This window comes from Pseudophryne corroboree, chromosome 6, assembly GCF_028390025.1.
Source record: "Pseudophryne corroboree isolate aPseCor3 chromosome 6, aPseCor3.hap2, whole genome shotgun sequence".
NCBI lineage: Eukaryota > Metazoa > Chordata > Amphibia > Anura > Myobatrachidae > Pseudophryne > Pseudophryne corroboree.
Window position 1 is genome coordinate 663,936,834 of NC_086449.1, and position 18,832 is coordinate 663,955,665.

At 42.1% G+C, this 18,832-nt stretch overlaps 1 protein-coding gene across 1 annotated transcript in view; it reads left to right on the forward strand.

The window, feature by feature from the left end:
• The window catches only part of LOC134933200 (A disintegrin and metalloproteinase with thrombospondin motifs 2-like), a 968,191-nt gene extending 959,547 nt beyond the window's left edge, over positions 1-8,644 (forward strand). The window contains exon 22 of the mRNA XM_063928241.1: positions 6,816-8,644. Coding sequence (XP_063784311.1) covers positions 6,816-7,246 — 431 coding nt within the window. The 3' untranslated portion in view covers positions 7,247-8,644. The remainder of the gene's footprint in view (positions 1-6,815) is intronic.
• The last annotated feature ends 10,188 nt before the right edge of the window (positions 8,645-18,832 follow it).

Genomic DNA, 18,832 nt, shown 5'->3' on the forward strand with positions numbered 1-18,832 from the left:
TGAGGTGTGGCTTAGTGCAGAAGCTGGCACCTCAGAGCAGTGGAGCAACCTGAGATGGTGGCAGAGAGAAGGTGACAGTGTGAGAGGACAGAGGGGAGATGAAGTGGCAGTCTGGGAGCTGCAGTGTCTTGGCCAGTGAGTACGGCTACTAAGGATGATGTCAGCTGCTGACAGGAGATCGGAGGATCAGTGGTAATCAACACAGCTGCACTAGCTGATGCAGTGCTGCATTTTCTGCTGAGATGTCCATGGGAGGAGGCATGGATGTCCCAGCAGGTCAGGCAACACAGCAGCAGTTAGTTTATGTTTTTTACTGTTGCATATGGACAAGTCCCAAGCACCCCTCTCTCAAGAGGGCACCCACAAGCACACATTTGCCTGCTACACACAGAGCAAGAGGAGAGAGGGGCTAGCTGGACAAGAGGGGTGGGCCAAATGAGGGCATGAGTAGTGGAGGTGCAGTTATAGTAGAAAAGAGAGGGTTTGCTGGAGTGAGGGTGGGCCTAGGGACTGACATCTTAGTCTCAACCTGTCCGGTCCCACACGCCCCTCTCTCAGGCACCATCGACTCTGTTGTTCTCACCTCTGTCATCTTTCAATAAAAACTATTTCTTCTTGCTTATCACTCCTATTACATCTGAATATATGTAGATAGACTAAACATACAAAGTTCACTCAGCAATAGATGAAATTGAAAGGAAAAATAAGTTATTGATAATGTTAAGCATTAGTCCTACTTATTACTTATAATTAAATATGAATAGTAATACAAAATGAAAAATGCAAAAGTCCTTTTCAGAGAAACACACACAAAAAAAGGAGTTAACATTAGCACTAGGCATGCCACTGGCATTAAACATTTTGAATAAAAACGCTAGTTTCTTAGATAATAGGCTTTTTTTTTAAGAAGGCATGGGTCAGATCTGGGATTTTGGTGGAAAAGCAGTATTAGATTTCAACTAGCTGAAAGAGTTGAAGCTTGATTTGGTCTTCTCTTGCTGTCGTTCACTTACTTCCTTGTTCAATGGGGGTCATTCCGAGTTGTTCTTTAGCTGTTTTCAGTCGCAGCGCAGCGATAAGGGAAAAAAACGGCACCTCTGCGCATGCGCGACGTACTTTCACAAAAGCCGAAGTAGTTTCACACAGGCTCTAGCAAAGTTTTTCAGTCGCACTGCTGACCGCAGAGTGATTGACATGAAGTGGGCGTTTCTGGGTGTCAACTGACCGTTTTCAGGGAGTGATTGTAAAAACGCAGGCGTTCATGGAAAAACGCAGGCGTGGCTGGCCGAACGCAGGGCGTGTTTGTGACATCAAAACAGGAACTGAATGGTCTGAAGTGATCGCAAGCGCTGAGTAGGTCTGGAGCTACTCTGAAACTGATCAAAATTATTTTGCAGCCACTCTGCGATCCTTTCGTTCGTACTTCTGCTAAGCTAAGATACACTCCCAGAGGGCGGCGGTTTAGCGTTTGCACGGCTGCTAAAAACAGCTAGCGAGCGAACAACTCGAAATGACCACCAATGTGCTGTGTGTTTAGAGATGCTATAATAAGATATGTCACCCATAGAACTGCAGCTTAGTTGATGATTTCTGTTTTTTGTGTGCACCGCTGTCTCTAAACTCAGTGGGCTTCTTTCAGCACGGATTGCAATTTCGACTGAACGCACACTAATTGCAAATCTGTGAAGACCTTTAGCCAAACCCATTGCAAATCTAGCCCACTCCCATTGCAGGCATAGCTACAAACGCAACATTGCGTACATTCACTCAAAATTCCGAGAATAAATGCAGCTCTTATACATCGATGTCAGCACAAAACTGGGATAATTGTTTCTTGTTCTATTACAGTATGCGAGAATAATGTTATTCAGGCATTAAGGGTCATGGTGTAAACACAAGACATACAGTACATGTAAAATGTTAAAGTAACATGTTGCTCACAAGAGTAATAAGTTATGCACAACACTGTGCTAAAATGAGCACATGACAACATACATACCTAAAGAAAAGTGTTATTTTGTAGATTTTAAATAGCTAATTTATTTAATTAGGCATGCATTCCTGCATCACTATGAACACAATCATCTGCCTGTGATTTTGCAATTATAATAGCTTGACCATCGGAACTTTTGCTGCTGTAATCAGTACTTCCTGTCCGCTCTCTAGCTACTCAGCCTGTGATGTTAAAGCAATTGCAGTTTCTACAATCTGTTTCTAATATATTGCGATTGCAACACCCAATACACACCCTACATCACATTAATTGTGTACCCGCGCCTCCACTACTCCTTTTTATTGTTGCTAAATGCGATCACTACTTTTGTCTGCAGATACCTAGATACGATCACAGAAACCAGACTTGCCGCGTGCGCACTGTCTTCTGTTTGGTTAGGTACTCATGCGCAGTGTGACAATAATCACTCATTGTGTGATTATTCACATTTGCAACTGATGCTGAATGAGGCCCACTGTGTGAAAATCCAAGGAGATGAGCAGTTTGTGACATATTTAGCAATACACTGCTACAAATTAAAATATTGATAGCAAAAGATGTGTTTTGATATTAGAGAGGTTGTAATGAAAGAATAATTTTGGCTTGTGTTTTTTTAATACACATTCTGGAAATCCTCTCTACAGTAGTTCTGAAAAAATGTTTGCGCTTAAAACAACACTGTACAAATCTGTGATCTGTGAACACAATACTATTAATAATAATCATTTCCGACTTAACATTTCAAACACTTTCAAGGACATATAACATAAATCAGCACATTAAACAAAAAACAAACTAACATGTAATATGAGTTAACATAACATTAAAGCTGTGTTCACCTAGTGTATGGGTCTGCCAATCATTAACTTCCCATTTCAATCTACCCCATGTTGAAAATGTCTGTTTGCCCGCGCTCCGGACCCTTGTCTTGCTCTGATTCTTCTTATCACTTTGAACATCAAAGAGATTTTTAATTTTAAAAGCTCTTGTGCACTTGAGGCAATTGCTTTTTAAACAGTTTCTATAGCATCTTGTGGTTCCGAACCATAGAGAATACAGATGCCACTACAAGGAAGTATAATGTTGTATATTTGGCCTACCTCCTCACCAGGAAATGTAGTCTCTTTAAGATTACAGATTACACCTAAAGCTAGGTGTTACATTCTCCTGACAAGATTTAAAATATTAAGGGGTCTATTCAATTCAAGCCAGAATTCCCGACTTATCAAAAATTTCGACTTTATAAAAAGTCGGATTGCCATTGTCAGAAACAGCCAAAACCTGTCGAATTTGGCCTCAAATTGAATACTGAAATGTCGGATCCTTTCCGTCTGAAAGGATCTTACATCAATTGAATAGACCCCTAAATGGTAAAATAATTAAAATAATTATTACTGTTAAATAATTAAAATAATTGTTGATTTTGCTCCCTCAAGGGCAGACCAATAGGCATATTTACCAATATTCATAAATTGGTCCCAATAATTATAATTTCTTGTTGCTCAATATTGCATCAATAAGAAATTATGTATAGCTAAAGCTGCCAACAATCACATACAGGAACAGGGGCTCTGATAGGAGCCTGTTCCTGTGATGTGTAAAAAGTAAAGTAATTGGCTAATGTGATCTCTTTACTTCCAGGTTAGGCCGACGACACAGCAATTACACATCAGTCTTCGTGTTCTTGTGAAAAATGTTGTGCAATGTCACTCACAGGCCACAGTAGATAACAATATCTAAAGTAGAGGTGAGCGGGTTCGGTTCTCCGAGAACCGAACCCTACTGGACTTTGCCTTCCGAGTCCGGATCCGAGCCCGGGTCGGGTTTTCCCGCCTGACTCGGAAACCTGAACGCGGCAAAACGTGATCATCCCGCTATCGGATTCTCGTGGGATTTGGATTTCATATAAGGAGCCACGCATCGTGGCCATTTTCACTCCAGTCTCGGGGAGTGTATAGAGAGGACGTGTCCTCAGTGTTCAGTGTCTGTGTGTTGGGGTGGGAAAGTGGGGTGGCAAGTGTTGTCCAGTCCAGTGTAGTCACTCAGTGTATTGTGCTGCATCGGTCCAGGCAGTCACAGTGTTGGTGTTCTCTACTGCCATATATCCAGTGTAGCTGTATAAGTGGTGCTGTGTTGTGCAGACCAGTCCAGTGTAGTCAGTGCATTGTGCTGCATCAGTCCATCCATTCACAGTGTTGGTGTTCACTGCTGCCATATATCCAGTGTAGCTGTATAAGTGGTGCTGTGTTGTGCAGACCAGTCCAGTGTAGTCAGTGTATTGTGCTGCATCAGTCCAGCCAGCCACAGTGTTGGTGTTTTCTGCTGCCATATATCCAGTGGAGCTGTATAAAGTGGTGCTGTGTTGTGCAGACCAGTGGTAGTATCCTGTCCGTCAGTCATTCAAGTGACGAGTCAGTCACAGTGGTATGCACTGCTGCTTACGGCAGTGGGGGTAATTCCAAGTTGTTCACAGCAGGAATTTTTTTTTAGCAGTTGGGCAAAACCATGTGCACTGCAGGGGGGGCAGATATAACATGTGCAGAGAGAGTTAGATTTGGGTGTGGTGAGTTCAATCTGCAATCTAAATTGCAGTGTAAAAATAAAGCAGCCAGTATTTATCCTGCACAGAAACAAAATAACCCACCCAAATCTAACTCTCTCTGCACATGTTATATCTGCTCCCCCTGCAGTGCACATGGTTTTGCCCAACTGCTAAAAAATTTACTGCTGCGATCAACTTGGAACTACCCCCCCCCCCCGTGTGAAGAGCGCCAGTATTAATATAATAGCTCCAAATAAAAGGGTTATTATCCAAATTTATTTTGAAGGCTTTGCCGTGTGTGTGGTTTAGCGGGTACGCTATCCTGTGCCACCAATATTGTGCGTGTATTACATCTGGGCAAATTCCAGCACGTCCCATGTTGTTTGTGCCGCACACTTGTGTTGCTTAGCTTAGTCATACAGCTACCTCATTGCACCTCCTTTTCTTCTTTGCATGATGTGCTGTTTGGGGCCTAGTTTTTTTAAGTGCCATCTTGTCTGCAACTGCAGTGCCACTACTAGATGGGCCAGGTGTTTGTGCCGCACACTTGTGTCACTTAGCTTAGTCATACAGCTACCTCATTGCACGTCTTTTACTTATTTGCATGATGTGCTGTTTGGGGCCTAGTTTTTTAAGTGCCATCCTGTCTGCAACTGCAGTGCCACTCCTAGATGGGCCAGGTGTTTGTGCCACACACTTGTGTCGCTTAGCTTAGTCATCCAGCAACCTTGGTGCAACTTTTTGGCCTAAAAACAATATTGTGAGGTGGGAGGTGTTCAGAATAGACTGGAAATGAGTGGAAATTATTGTTATTGAGGTTGATAATACCGTAGGAGGAAAATGACCCCCAAATTCTGTGATTTTAGCTGTTTTTATGTTTTTTTTCAAAAATCATCCAGATCCAAAACACGAAAGGGTGGTTTTGGCAAAACCAAGCTAAAACCAAAACACGAAAGTGGAATTAGAACCAAAAACAAAACACGAAAAGTGCAAGCCACACATCTCTAATCTAAAGCAATACTTTCTGGATTTTGGTAAATTTCACAAATTAGCAGTCCACCCAGAAACCTATGGGGGATGCTTTTGTGAACAAAACTGGGGGGATGGCCGCAGATATCACTGATATATGCAGCTGTCCAGCTTCATACATCCTGGGGGGGAAAGTAAGATTTGGTGAGCTGTTTTGAGGACAGTTACTGACAAATTCGTTTGTTAAAGATTCCTGTAAATCTAGAGATTACATATTTGTGTTTAATCAATATTCTCGCATCCTATATTTCACCTCATTTACTCAACTTTCCTCTTTTTTTTTTTTTACAGTTTCTAAAGTATATTGTCCAGTTTACTTTTCATAACTTTACGTCACTTCTCTTGTACTGCATGTTTCTTTTCTTGAGTACTCGCCAATAATTTTTTAGCACTATGTGAGTTTATATTCTGGCTAACTTTGCAATACACGCTATCTGATATCGCTTTTAAAACAATATGTGTATTAGAAATTTAAGGTGTGTACACACGGTGAGATCCTTGCTATGCCCGATTTTGACTATGTGGGAAATTCTGAGTTGATCGCAGCAGGAACTTTGTTAGCAGTTGGGCAAAACCATGTGCACTGCAGGGGAGGCAGATATAACATGTGCAGAGAGAGATAGATTTAGGTGTGGTGAGTTCAATCTGCAATCTGAATTGCAGTGTAAAAATAAAGCAGCCAGTATTTACCCTGCACAGAAACAAAATAACCCACCCAAATCTAACTCTCTCTGCAAATGTTATATCTCCCCTCCCTGCAGTGCACATGGTTTTGCCCAACTGCTAAAAAATTTCCTGCTGCGATCAACTCGGAATCACCCCCTATGTGATTTCCCTTGAACTCCCCCAGAGCCCAGATAGCACAGATTTTGACTATCTGTACTTTTGATTTTGTCTATGTACGATTTTGACTAAGTGCCACTTTTGACTATACTTTGTACTAGGTAGTACACTAGATAGTCAAGATTGACTTGCCTGCACAGTCTATTTAGCCTTGCGATACCTACCCCGCAGGAGTGCACATCAGGATCGAATCGGTATCGCAAGCTGCCTAACACCTTGATATGTGCACTAACTTTCTTTAAGATTTTGACTATATAGTCACAAATTCTTACAGATTTATCTCACCATGTGTACACAGCTTTAGAGTTCTGTTTTTGTTTATATTTACATATAGCTAGATTGCTACATTACATAACCTCTTGCTATTTTGCTCATAATATTAATAATATGTCTTCTTTTCTCTTTTAGAAGACAACTGCCTGGGAGATAAATTAGCTTTTTGTCGTTTGGACTTACTGACTCGTTACTGTTCAATGCCTGCTTATAGCAAGCTGTGCTGTAAATCCTGTAATTCATCTCAAGTTTCAAGTGACCAAATTGTTCAAAAAAACAATAGCATTGAGAGTCTTCCACCTTCAATTCCAACACTTCCAAGTATTTCTTCTACTTTGTTACCTACACCTGCTTACAACATAATTGTTTCACCTATCAATGTAACTGAACGTCAGCAAGACAATAACAGAGTGGACGTGCCATACAAAACCAATAGGCTTGACAATGAAGTTCCACAGTCGAATATCCTACCTCGAAGGAGGTCCATCTTTGAAAAGACAAAAAACCAGAGAATTCAGCAATTGATTGCAGAGAAATTTCAAGAATCAAAGAAGAAGCTACATTAATTTCATTGCTCATGTATTACTTGCATTTTTATAGGAAAAACAAAATCATATAAATAGCACTATAACAGAACGACAGACTGTCTTATTTTTAAACTATCACAATTATACAGTTTTGTATAAATTCACAATAGCATCTTCTGGACATAGACATTTTTCAGTAACAGTGGACTCGAAAATCAATTGCTGTTTAATTATTGGATAACACTTGCCAAACATTGATGGTGCTTTTTCTCTAATCAGAATCAGTTTGTGCACTTTTACATATAACATTTATGTCAATATCACATTTCCATATACTGTAGCATTTCGGTTCATATCGCTAGACTGTAGTAATGTAAAAGTAGAATGTTTTGCAGTAGTAAATCTAAACGTGCTCTTTATTTTAAACCACTTAAGTTTTCAAGTTACATAATTTTTTAACAATCATTTCTAAACTCTAAACAGTCTACTTAAGGATAAAATATGATCAGAATTGATGTTGTGCTTCAGGGGCTGTAAAAAAACATTTACTAACGACAATTTGTTGATATTGATTTTTAAATGTTAATAAATGTGCGTTATGTCCCTGAAACACAAAATCAATTTAGATCGATTTTTAATCGATTAAAATCGACCTTTAGTAAATATACCCCCATGACTGGAAATTAACTGTATGCTTCCCCCTTCCCCCCAAAAAAATGTTTATATTGTCGTGGAAAGTGAATTATCACGCCTGGCCTTTGAATGTCCGGTTCTGTTTACTATGAATGTATGCCCCACATTCCAGTCACTATCATGGGTTAAAAAAGATAGTAGGAAATTAATAGACAAATCTGTAAATTGCTTAGATAATTTTATTTTCTCAAATTATATACTACACAGTCCAGTCTAAATTGTGAGACATCAACATGACTGTCAAAAGAGAGCAAGAAATTGTATTTCACTATAAAATTCAGAATGATCACTACTTCATGTTTGATTAACGGTGTTACGCACTTGTCTATTTTTCATAACTAAATTTAGAATTTATGAAGGGTTAGAATGAAAAGAAAAACTGGTTGTAACTTAACACCATTCATTATATAAGCTGGGCTTTTTTGGTCATGTTGTTAGTGTAAAAACAAAATTAACACATTTTAAACATAACATTTAATCGCTCTATGTTAACACATACACAGAATTATAGAATACTGTATGCTCTACAAATGCTGACATCAGATTTGTATAGTAAATGTGTGCTAGTTATCTAAATCTGTCACTGTGTGCGACAGTAATAGCGAATAACTGGCATGTTTAAAGCATGGGCATAATAATCGCCCAATATTCAGGTTTTTTTTTGTCTTCTGTCTCTTAATTCTCCTGCAGACTATGTTTATCTGGCAATATATGGAAGTAAAACTTTCACAATCTAGAGTTAAATGCAAGTTGGTTTTGCAGACATATCTTTCATCTTTTTACACTGCTTATATGTGAGGATCGCAGGATTAATATGCGCTCTCTGTTTGCCATGAGGTCAGATCTGCCTTCAAAAAGATAGAATGGAGCGTCACATGGGTTCTGGATCACATAGCAAAGGGACAAAATATTTTACACAGCACGCAATGTACTGTAACAATGTAAAAATGGTAACTCTATATACAGTATATAATGTACACACTATACTATACATCAAGTTCACGCTGAGTGCCTTTCACCCCTTAGCAGTGTCAATGTTGGTATAGATTTAAGTATATAACAGTCTCTTTCTTTCATGCCTTGGCAGGCAAAGTACAGCTGTTATGGAAGATGCAGATACAGTAGATATCCTGATATGTTGCTATGGTGTGGCTTGTTCTAGCATAATCCTGAGGATCACAGCTGCTTAGCCTGTTCGTCCTATACCAACATGGTAGGAACATGGCTGTCTGTAAAGTTTGATTAATTTACAAGGAAAAACAATACCGTATCACACTGTGGTTCGGGCCACTGCGGACGCTAAACATAAGCAAATAACCGCTAAGATATGTATGCACGTTGCGTATACACGCTGACATGCTGTGCGCACAATGCAGGGACACGTGGCTGAATACACCTTATTCCCCAAACAAGAATGGAATGCGACACCAGTAGTTAAATGTTATGTTGTGGACCAGCGCATGAACAATATTTACTCAAAAGGTACAACAATATTACAGAGAAGAGCTACAACCAATAGTACATACGTTTGGTCGCAAGCGCTCCCGGATCCAGGTCTCAGTCAGTCTTGGCAAGATGACCTCAGAGAAAAGGGACTGAAGCCTGGATCAGGAGACCTTTCTTTTATACAATGAGTCCAAATACATTACAATGGGAAATGTAAGCTGTTCTTCCATAGGTCAAGGGCAGGTCATTTACAGTACATGAGGGGTCATAGGTTGGTTTGAATGAATGGGCAATGCTTGGTCCAGGTGTGCTTGCAGGTGTTCGCCACTGGGTTCCTGCCGAACATTCCTGAGTACAGTATCATAACCGATTGCTAATATTATATTTCTGCGTATATCTACACGCAGATACATGCGATCAACTGCAAATAGCAACTGCAATGTAAATCACAAAATACTGCACATCTGGATACCAAACACTAAGTCCTAACCTTGCTCTGTCCCCTCACATCCTGTAAAGCTGAATAACTATATTGTTCTACCTTTTAAGTGTATGTAAGTTGCTGGCAATGTGCATGGAGACTATGTGTAAATTATGCACTATATGAATAGAATATTGAATATGTCTTTGTGGCTTTTCTGTGCGAATGCGTATGCTACCATGGATCCACTACTCCCAGAGGAAGGCCCTAGAGGCTGAAACGCGTTGGAGCTACGACACTGCAGTTTAGAATCACAATACACAAGACTACAGTAAGCGCTGACCATGGAACAGAGACCCGGTCACGTGATCAGGGAAACCCGGAAACCAACCACGCTGCCTAGCAACAGACGGAGGACCAAGAGAGGAAGCCGGTGACGGTGTGCGGCGGAGAAACAGGAGAAGGCACAAGGTGAGTCTCCGTATGCGGCGGGTGTCACTCGTTAAGCTGCTCCGTAGAGCGCTGACCGAGTTTCCTCCTCACCCTAGGCAGGTCAGCCACTCGAACCCTCTAGCTCTCAGGTGCGTCTGTACCAGGACACACCATGAGAAGCTGAGACTAGAGAAGAAGACCAGTCCGGAGCAACCTTACTTTATCCTTGTTTAACCCTAAGCACTCCACACCGTGAAGACATCGAAAGACTGTGTTTATATTTATGCCTCGAATTCAACAGTGCAGCACAGAATTTGAACTTTACCACTAACAAGAGGCTTACCAGCAGCTGTGCGGGACGCCGCAGGCTGTAGAACAGACTTAACGAACTTATATACAAAGAGTGCTATTATCTAGTAACTCTTTCAGTATATCACCTTTCTATTTTTTCTTATCTTTATTATTAGTACTATTTTTGTTTTTTATTTTATTTTATTTTGCCCATTATCACAATAAACATAGCGGTACAGTTAGTACCCATGTCAACCATTAAAACTTGTCATTTATAACATTAACCAGTTACATGTGGGCATTTTTGGAAATCTATTGCGATTAACCTGTGAACTCATAGACCTATACAATAGTTATCACCATATCGTATAGGTGTGGCTATATTTAACCCAAGGGTACTTACAGACAACACTATTTTCACACATAGCATAGACAAGCAAAATTATTAGCTAGGACTGAGCGCTACACTTCAATTTAAATATTTATGCACTCATCTTAGACTATGTTATCGCAGTACTCATCAGACAACAATCCTTCACATTGCCTTCGTGCTCCGTTACTACCAGATCTCTTACTTATATCAGGTTTGACCGAAGTGATGGACTGATCCTGGGATCATACAAAATTATCTCCTTCATCAGAACCCATTCCAGATCTTTGCTCGACTTCTCGGGGGCCCTCGCAAAAACAAATTGTCCTGGTCAAAAATAGAAAAATCCGGAATATAGTCTCTTGATGTGGATCCATTTCGGGAGGGAAAAAGGGGAGGGATAAAAATGAAGAAGGGTGGTTGTTTGGAGAGAAAAAAATAAGATAACAGTCCTTGATTTTGCTTTTCACCATGCTCAGGTGCAGTTCAAAAGTCTTGCCTTTCAGCATTCCCAGAACAGATTCTCCAGTGATATCAGGTTTTCTTCACCTTTCTCTTTCTCACGAGTTTTCTCCGGGTTAGTGACCTTCTTGCAGTGGGCGGAGTGGACCCAAGTCTCTCTTTTGGCAACCTTCAGTGATGTCGTGCTGGTCAACAAAACTTCCTACCTGTCTATGAGGCAACCTGAGTGTAGAAAATTTCAAATCATCACATAGTCCCCAGGTTCAATTTCATGACAATTACTGTTTGGTAGGTCAGGAATCGCCAGTTTCAAATTCCTTTGCTGGTTTCTCAATTGCTGGCTCATCCTAACCAAGTATTGCACAGTCATTTCATTATTGCATTTCAGATCATCCTGGGGATCTATCATTACATGGGGCTGTCGTCCAAAAAGAATTTCAAAGGGTGATAGGTTAAGCGGTGACCTGGGAGTTGTTCTGATGCTGTACAACACTAGTGGCAGTGCCTCCGGCCACAACAGTCCAGTTTCAGCCATCACTTTGCTCAGCTTCTTCTTAATAGTGCTGTTCATTCTCTCCACCTTCGCACTGGCCTGTGGTCGGTAGGGAGTATGTAGCTTACTGTTAATACCCATAAGTTTGCACGTGACCTGAAAAACTTCACCTGTAAAATGGGTACCCCTATCACTCTTAATAATCTTAGGGATATCATATCTACACACAAATTCCTGCACAATTTTTTTAGTGGTAAACATAGCAGTATTTGTGGCGGCAGGAAATGCCTCTACCCAGTATGAGAAGACATCAGTGCATACCAGTACATATTTCAAATTCCTACAGGGTGGTAGCTGTATGAAGTCGATTTGTATAAGGTCCGTCTGTAGGAGCGATATGGGATGGCTCTGTCGGTATTGTCTTACCAATATTCTTCCTCAAGCAAGTAAGACATGTCATTGCTTTATTGCTTGCCTGAGTAGAGAACCCTGGTGCACTCCAGTGAGCGCTTACCAATTTGCACATACCTTCCTTGCCCAGATGAGTCAGACCATGTACTGCTTTAGCTAGACTTTGGAGATACGCCCTGGGAGCCACTGGCTTACCTTGTCCATCTCTCCAGAGTCCTGAGGACTCCTGACCATATCCCTTCACCTTCCAGACCGCCTTCTCCTGTAGGGAACACAAGTCTTGTATTTCAATTAACTGTTGTGTATTTACTGTATTGAATGTCATCAGTTGTGTGGTGGTGCTTTGTATGGTGGTGCTTGCTGCCGATTTAGCAGCTTTGTCCGCCCGGCTGTTACCAAGTGAAATTGGGTCTTGGTTGTAAGTGTGTGCTTTACACTTGATAACAGCCACTCTGTCAGGTTCCTGTATGGCTGTCAGAAGCCTTTTGATGTGTGATGCATGCGCCACAGGCGTGCCAGCTGCCGTCATGAAATTTCTGAGGCGGCACAGGGCCCCAAAATCATGCACTACTCTTAAAGCATATCTAGAGTTCGTGCATATATTAGCTGACTTACCCTTTGCCAACTCACATGCTCTGGTAAGTGCTACCAGCTCAGTGACTTGTGCTGAGTGAGGTGGACCAAGGGGTTCAGCTTCTATGATACCTTCGTCATCTACAACTGCGTATCCGGTGCACAGGTGTCCTGAGTCCATCTGTCTGTGACAACTACTGTCAGTTTAAGAGGTAAAGTCTACATCTTCTAGTGGGTTGTCACTGATGTCAGGTCTTGCAGTGAAAGTCTGGTTCAAGTATTCCATACAGTCATGCATATCAGCGTCTGTACTAAATCCTCCTTCACCATTATTCTCATCCTCCACCCTTTGTGCATGACAAAGCACACTTGGCAAATAAGTTGCAGGATTTAGTGTGCTACACCTTTTTATGGTGATGTTTACAGGGGCCATCAGTGATAGTTCCTATTTTGTAAACCGAGCGGATAATACATGTCTGGTTTTGGCGGAGTTTAGCAAGGCTGATACTGCATGAGGTGTATGGATTGTCAGGTCATGTCCTAGCACTACATCTTCACTCTTACCAACAAAGCTATGGCTGCAACACGTCGCAGGCAAATGGGGAAAGACCGTGCTACAGTGTCCAGCTGTGCACTGTAGTAGGCTACCGGTCTGCTGGCATCACCATGTTTCTGTGTTAGGACCCTTGCCGCACACCCAGCACTTTCGGTACCATATAATTCAAAAGGTTTCTCATAATTTGGCATCTCCAATGCTGGTGCTTGAGACAAGCACTCTTTCAGTCTCTCAAAGCCAGTTTGGACTCCTCAGTATGAGAGACCCATTCTGGTTTGCTTGAAGAGACCATTTCTTGCAGTGGTTGTGCCACAATAGAGAACCTCGGAATCCAGTTCCGACAATACATGAATTTGTTGCTGAGTGTGCGGCATAGTCATGTCACGGATGGCCTGTATCCTGTCTGTGGTCAGGTGTTTTAGTCCTTGTGTCAAGCAGTGTCTCAAGTATTTAACCCTTGTCCGGCACAACTGTAATTTATCCTTAGAACCCTTGTGTCCTGTCTGGGAGAGATGAAACAAAAGCTGTTTAGTGTCTGCCAGGTACGACTCAAATGAATCAGAGCATAACAACAAGTCATCAACATATTGGGGTAAATTTACTAAGATGGGAGTTCTGTTTAAGATGGGATGTTGCCCATAGCAACCATTCAGATTCCAGGTATTATCTTCTAGAAGGTGCTAGATAAATGAGAAATAGAATCTGATTGGTTGCTATGGGCAACATCCCATCTTAAATAGAACTCCCATCTTAGTAAATTTACCCCATTGTATCAGCACCGGCCCATTCTCAGGTTGAAAGGATTTCAAACAGTCATGTAGGGCCTGGGAGAAAATACTTGGGCTGTCAATGAAACCTTGGGGGAGACAGGTCCAGGTGTACTGTACTCCCCTATAGGTGAAAGCAAAAAGGTACTGACTGTCGGGGTGAAGAGGAACAGAAAAGAAAGCAGAGCAGAGGTCAATCACAGTGAAGTACCTAGAGGTAGAGGGAATCTGCATGAGGATGACAGCTGGATTGGGCACTACTGGGAATTGGCTGTTGACTATTTTGTTTATTCCCCTTAAATCCTGCACTAGCCTGTAACCCCTCCCCCCACTCTTTTTCACAGGGAAGATGGGACTATTGGCTGTGCTGGACGTCCTGACTAGGATGCCCTGCTGTAGCAGCCATTCTATGACAGGGTATACTCCTAATTCCACCAATGGTTTCAGAGGGTACTGAGGGATTTTTGGAGCTATCCTGCCATCTTTTATTTGCACTACTACTGGGGCTACATTTGCCATCAATCCAGTGTCCTGTCCATCTTTGGTCCATTAGGAACCCGGTATTTGTGAGATCATTTCCTCTACCTGTGATGGGCATGGTTCTCAGGGATGTCTAAAAACACACCCTCAGGGGTACAATATATGACACACTGCATTTTGCATAATAAATCTCTGCCAAGTAGATTAGTCAGTGCCGATGTAGCCAACAGGAAAGAATGTTTGGTGTGCAATGGCCCTATCGTAACCTCTGCAGGTTTGGCCAAAGGGTTCTGTTACACTTTTCCCACTACTCCCATTGCCGAAATAGTTTTGCCCGTGATCATTATTCCTGTTGAAGAGTTTAATACAGATCTGGCCACCCCTGTATCTACAAGGAAAGGTTGTCTTGTGCCAGCTACATTGAACATGACATCAGGTTCATCTCCAAGGCCAGCAGTCAGTTTCACTGGCTGCAGAATACAGGTGTGACCTGACCTCTATTGTGGATTTGGGCCTTCCCGCAGAGCATTGGCAGCTACTCTGTGTGAGGGTGATATCTGTGAGGTTTCGGGGGTCTTCCAGTCCTTCCTTGGTGGGTACCTCCGTGTTTCCCCTCTGTGTGGTTCGTAATTCCTTCTATATGTTCCCTGGTCCCGTCTATGTGTCTGATAACGTGGCTCATGTTCTTGTCTAGGGGTCTATACTTACTATGTGTCCCTGTGTTCCTACAATCTCTAGCAAAATGTCCCTCCATCTGACAAATGTAACATTTTATTGACCTCCAGTTCTCTTCAAAGGTCTGGGGTTTCGGTTGGTTGGTCATCCCTTCAAGTGCCTGTATACTTACCACCATCAACCTTTCCCCTTGTGATTCTTTGTGTTTGATGATATTCCGGTCATGTTCAATAGCGGATTCTCTCAGGGCATCTACCGTAATCCCCCTCCAATTAGGCAAAGAAGTCTGTGCTCTGACTTTCAATGCCTTTTTGAGCCCGTCCATTAAAACAGAGACAGCCACCTCCCTGTGGTTCACATCATTCTTTATATCCTCTATCCCAGTGTATTTAGCCATATCTTGTAACGCTCTATGGAAATATTTGGATGCCAGTTCACTTTCTTTCTGTTTGATTGTGAAAATCTTATTCCACTTTACAACTGTGGGAAAATACAATACTAGTTGTATATTAATCTGTCTTACATACTCCTGATTGTATTCATCAGTCAGAGGACTGTTATGCAGATGGGATGTAGCCCTGCTATATCGCTCCTTTCTGACTCCACCTGGGGATACACTGTCTTTTCATAATGGACGGACCCATACTTACTGGTAGCTCTGATCCTGGCCGTCTCACCTGAATAGGACGCAGTTGTTACTCTTACCAGTTGGGCTTGCCCCACCTGGGATTCCTGTATGGTTACTGCCTGAGAGAGGGCTGAGATCAGGCTAGGTTCATCATCTTCTTCTGAGCTATGACCCTTGAGAGAACTTAAAACAGGGTACAATTTGCATGGGTTAGGGTAAATACAATTACTAAGTGCATTCCTATCATTTCCTGGTATGCTATTGGTTGTAGCAGCCTTCTCTCCATCGACATATGGTGATGGTGTACTCGCATTCACATTCCTGTCTGGTTTGGACTTTGGGGGTCATTCCAAGTTGTTCGCTCGTTGCCGATTTTCGCAACGGAGCGATTAAGACGAAAATGCGCATGCGCATGGTACGCAGTGCGCATGTGCTAAGTATTTTAGCACAAAACTTAGTAGATTTACTCACGTCCAAACGAAGAATTTCCATCGTTGAAGTGATCGGAGTGTGATTGACAGGAAGTGGGTGTTCCTGGGCGGAAACTGACCGTTTTCTGGGAGTGTGCGGAAAAGCGCAGGCGTGCCAGGATAAAACGCTGGAGTGTCTGGAGAAACGGGGGAGTGGCTGGCCGAATGCAGGGCGTGTATGTGACGTCAAACCAGGAGCGAAACGGGCTGAGCTGATCGCAGTGTAGGAGTAAGTCTCGAGCTACTCAGAAACTGCTAAGAATTTTCTATTCGCTATTCTGCTAATCTTTCATTCGCAATTCTGCTAAGCTAAGATTCACTCCCAGAGGGCGGCCTGGCGTGTGCAATGCTGCTAAAATCTGCTAGCGAGCGAACAACTCGGAATGACCCCCTTTGTTATATGAGCAAGTTCCCTTTGCATTTCCCCCTCTTGTTGCCATATGTTTAAATAGTCGTTATGTCTGATCCTTTGTTTCTTGGATTTGATCAGACATATCCTATTTCTAACATTCTGCAGCACCTCTGGTTCAAAACTACCAACCCTAGGAAATGATGCCTTATCATCAACAGTCTTTCATCACAAAAAGTTTCTGTGTATGGACCATATTTCCTACACAAAATATAACCAGCGGACCCTTTCGGCCCTTGACCTTCTGCCTGAATCCTGGCTGCCGAACGTTTCTCACTTGTGCATTTGGCTCCCATTGTGGACTTTTTAAACACAAACACCAAATGGACAATGCAAGCAAATGATTAAATTTCTCTGAGTTCTTTCACCAACTCCTTCTCCGCTGTAAAGTACCACGGTCCACTTCTGTAATGACTGCTGCGTACCCAGTGAGGACCCTACCAGACCCCTCAGCACTGGAAGTATGACATATTAACAGCAATAAATCAATACCCCGCCTTTCTCAGTGGAGGTTATAGGCCTGCTACTTATGGGTTTCTATCCACTGGAATTCCGGATGAGAAACAACTTATCGATTACCCCATCCCGTGAATGTCCACCAAGAAACTTCCTGGGAGCTCAGCGAAGTTCTTCCCTTTACACAAATCATGTCCGCGTATGCTAACACAGTGCGTATGATAACGCAGTTGCGCGAAATGATGCAAATGGTATCACGTTGTGCTGCGTATCACACACACGTGCGGTCCAAACGCACGACTCACAAATACTTGTTATTTGTGTGCCTTACGATTATGAAAACAATTTTACTTTTAGAAGGGTATGTCTTCGTCACCTGGAGTGTTTTGGCTAACCCCACACCTGGCCTTAAACGTGCAGTTGTGAGCCGCCACGCCACTGGAGCTTCTCCTAGTTGAGTGTCTCGCCCTATGGGATCCGAATTCTGGGGTTCACTAAAATCACACCTACTTTCAACCCACACTAATACACAATATTTTTCTGTACAGAAAAAAAAATCACTCCCTTTGATTTATACTTGCCCCAGAGGTAGTACACTTATAATAAGATTTTGAGTAATTTGTTTAAAATCGGACAGTTACTTCTTAATGTATAACTATAAGGGTTTTATCCCACCTTTAAATGTAACTTATATTGTGTGGCAAATTCGCGCTCACTACTTTACGCAACTTTTGCGTAAGTCCGCAAATGTGTGCGTAATTGTGCACATGTGCGCGTTCCCATACGCACGCTTCACGTACTGTTGTACCGTGCCACGTGTGTACCGTGCGTTCGCAAATAAATATTCCACACTTATATTGATCAATGTAAGCAATGGAGCAAATTTGTGTTTCTACTGCTTTTGCTTAATAAACAATACACCTTTGTTCCTCAGACAAGCTTGAAGTCACCCACGAGGATAACTTCCGATGTGTTCTGCCTAAACTTTTAGGCCGGAACTGAGTTTTGTATGTGTTGTCAAGTACCCACTTGAACAAATACACCAAATGTATAACAAATAACTTATCTGATTCTATTCAGATCAATAATGACTATTACAACCTATGGCAACAATATGTGAAAATATATGCAAAATATCAGTACGCTTGTGCGCGTTTTCGCCCAAAAGTAACACAATCAAAAAAGAATAGCTTTTCCTTGTTGTTCCTCAGTTCACACCAGCACCTCTGAGACTATACAGGACAGACGTGGTTTAACAACATTAGGTAGTTTTAACACAAAACAAAATTACTTTAGACGCGTCTCCACCCTTTGTTGTTAGACCAAAGTCTGTAGGCCCTGCAAGTCCGTGAGTATGAGATGAACCGAAAGAGTCCCCAACTGTAAAGTTTGATTAATTTACAAGGAAAAACAATACCGTATCACACTGTGGTTCGGGCCGCTGCGGCCGCTAAACATAAGCAAAAAACCGCTAAGATATGTATGCACGTTGCGTATACACGCCGGCATGCTGTGTGCACAATGCAGGGACACGTGTGGCTGAATACACCTTATTCCCCAAACAAAATTGGAATGTGACACCAGTAGTTAAA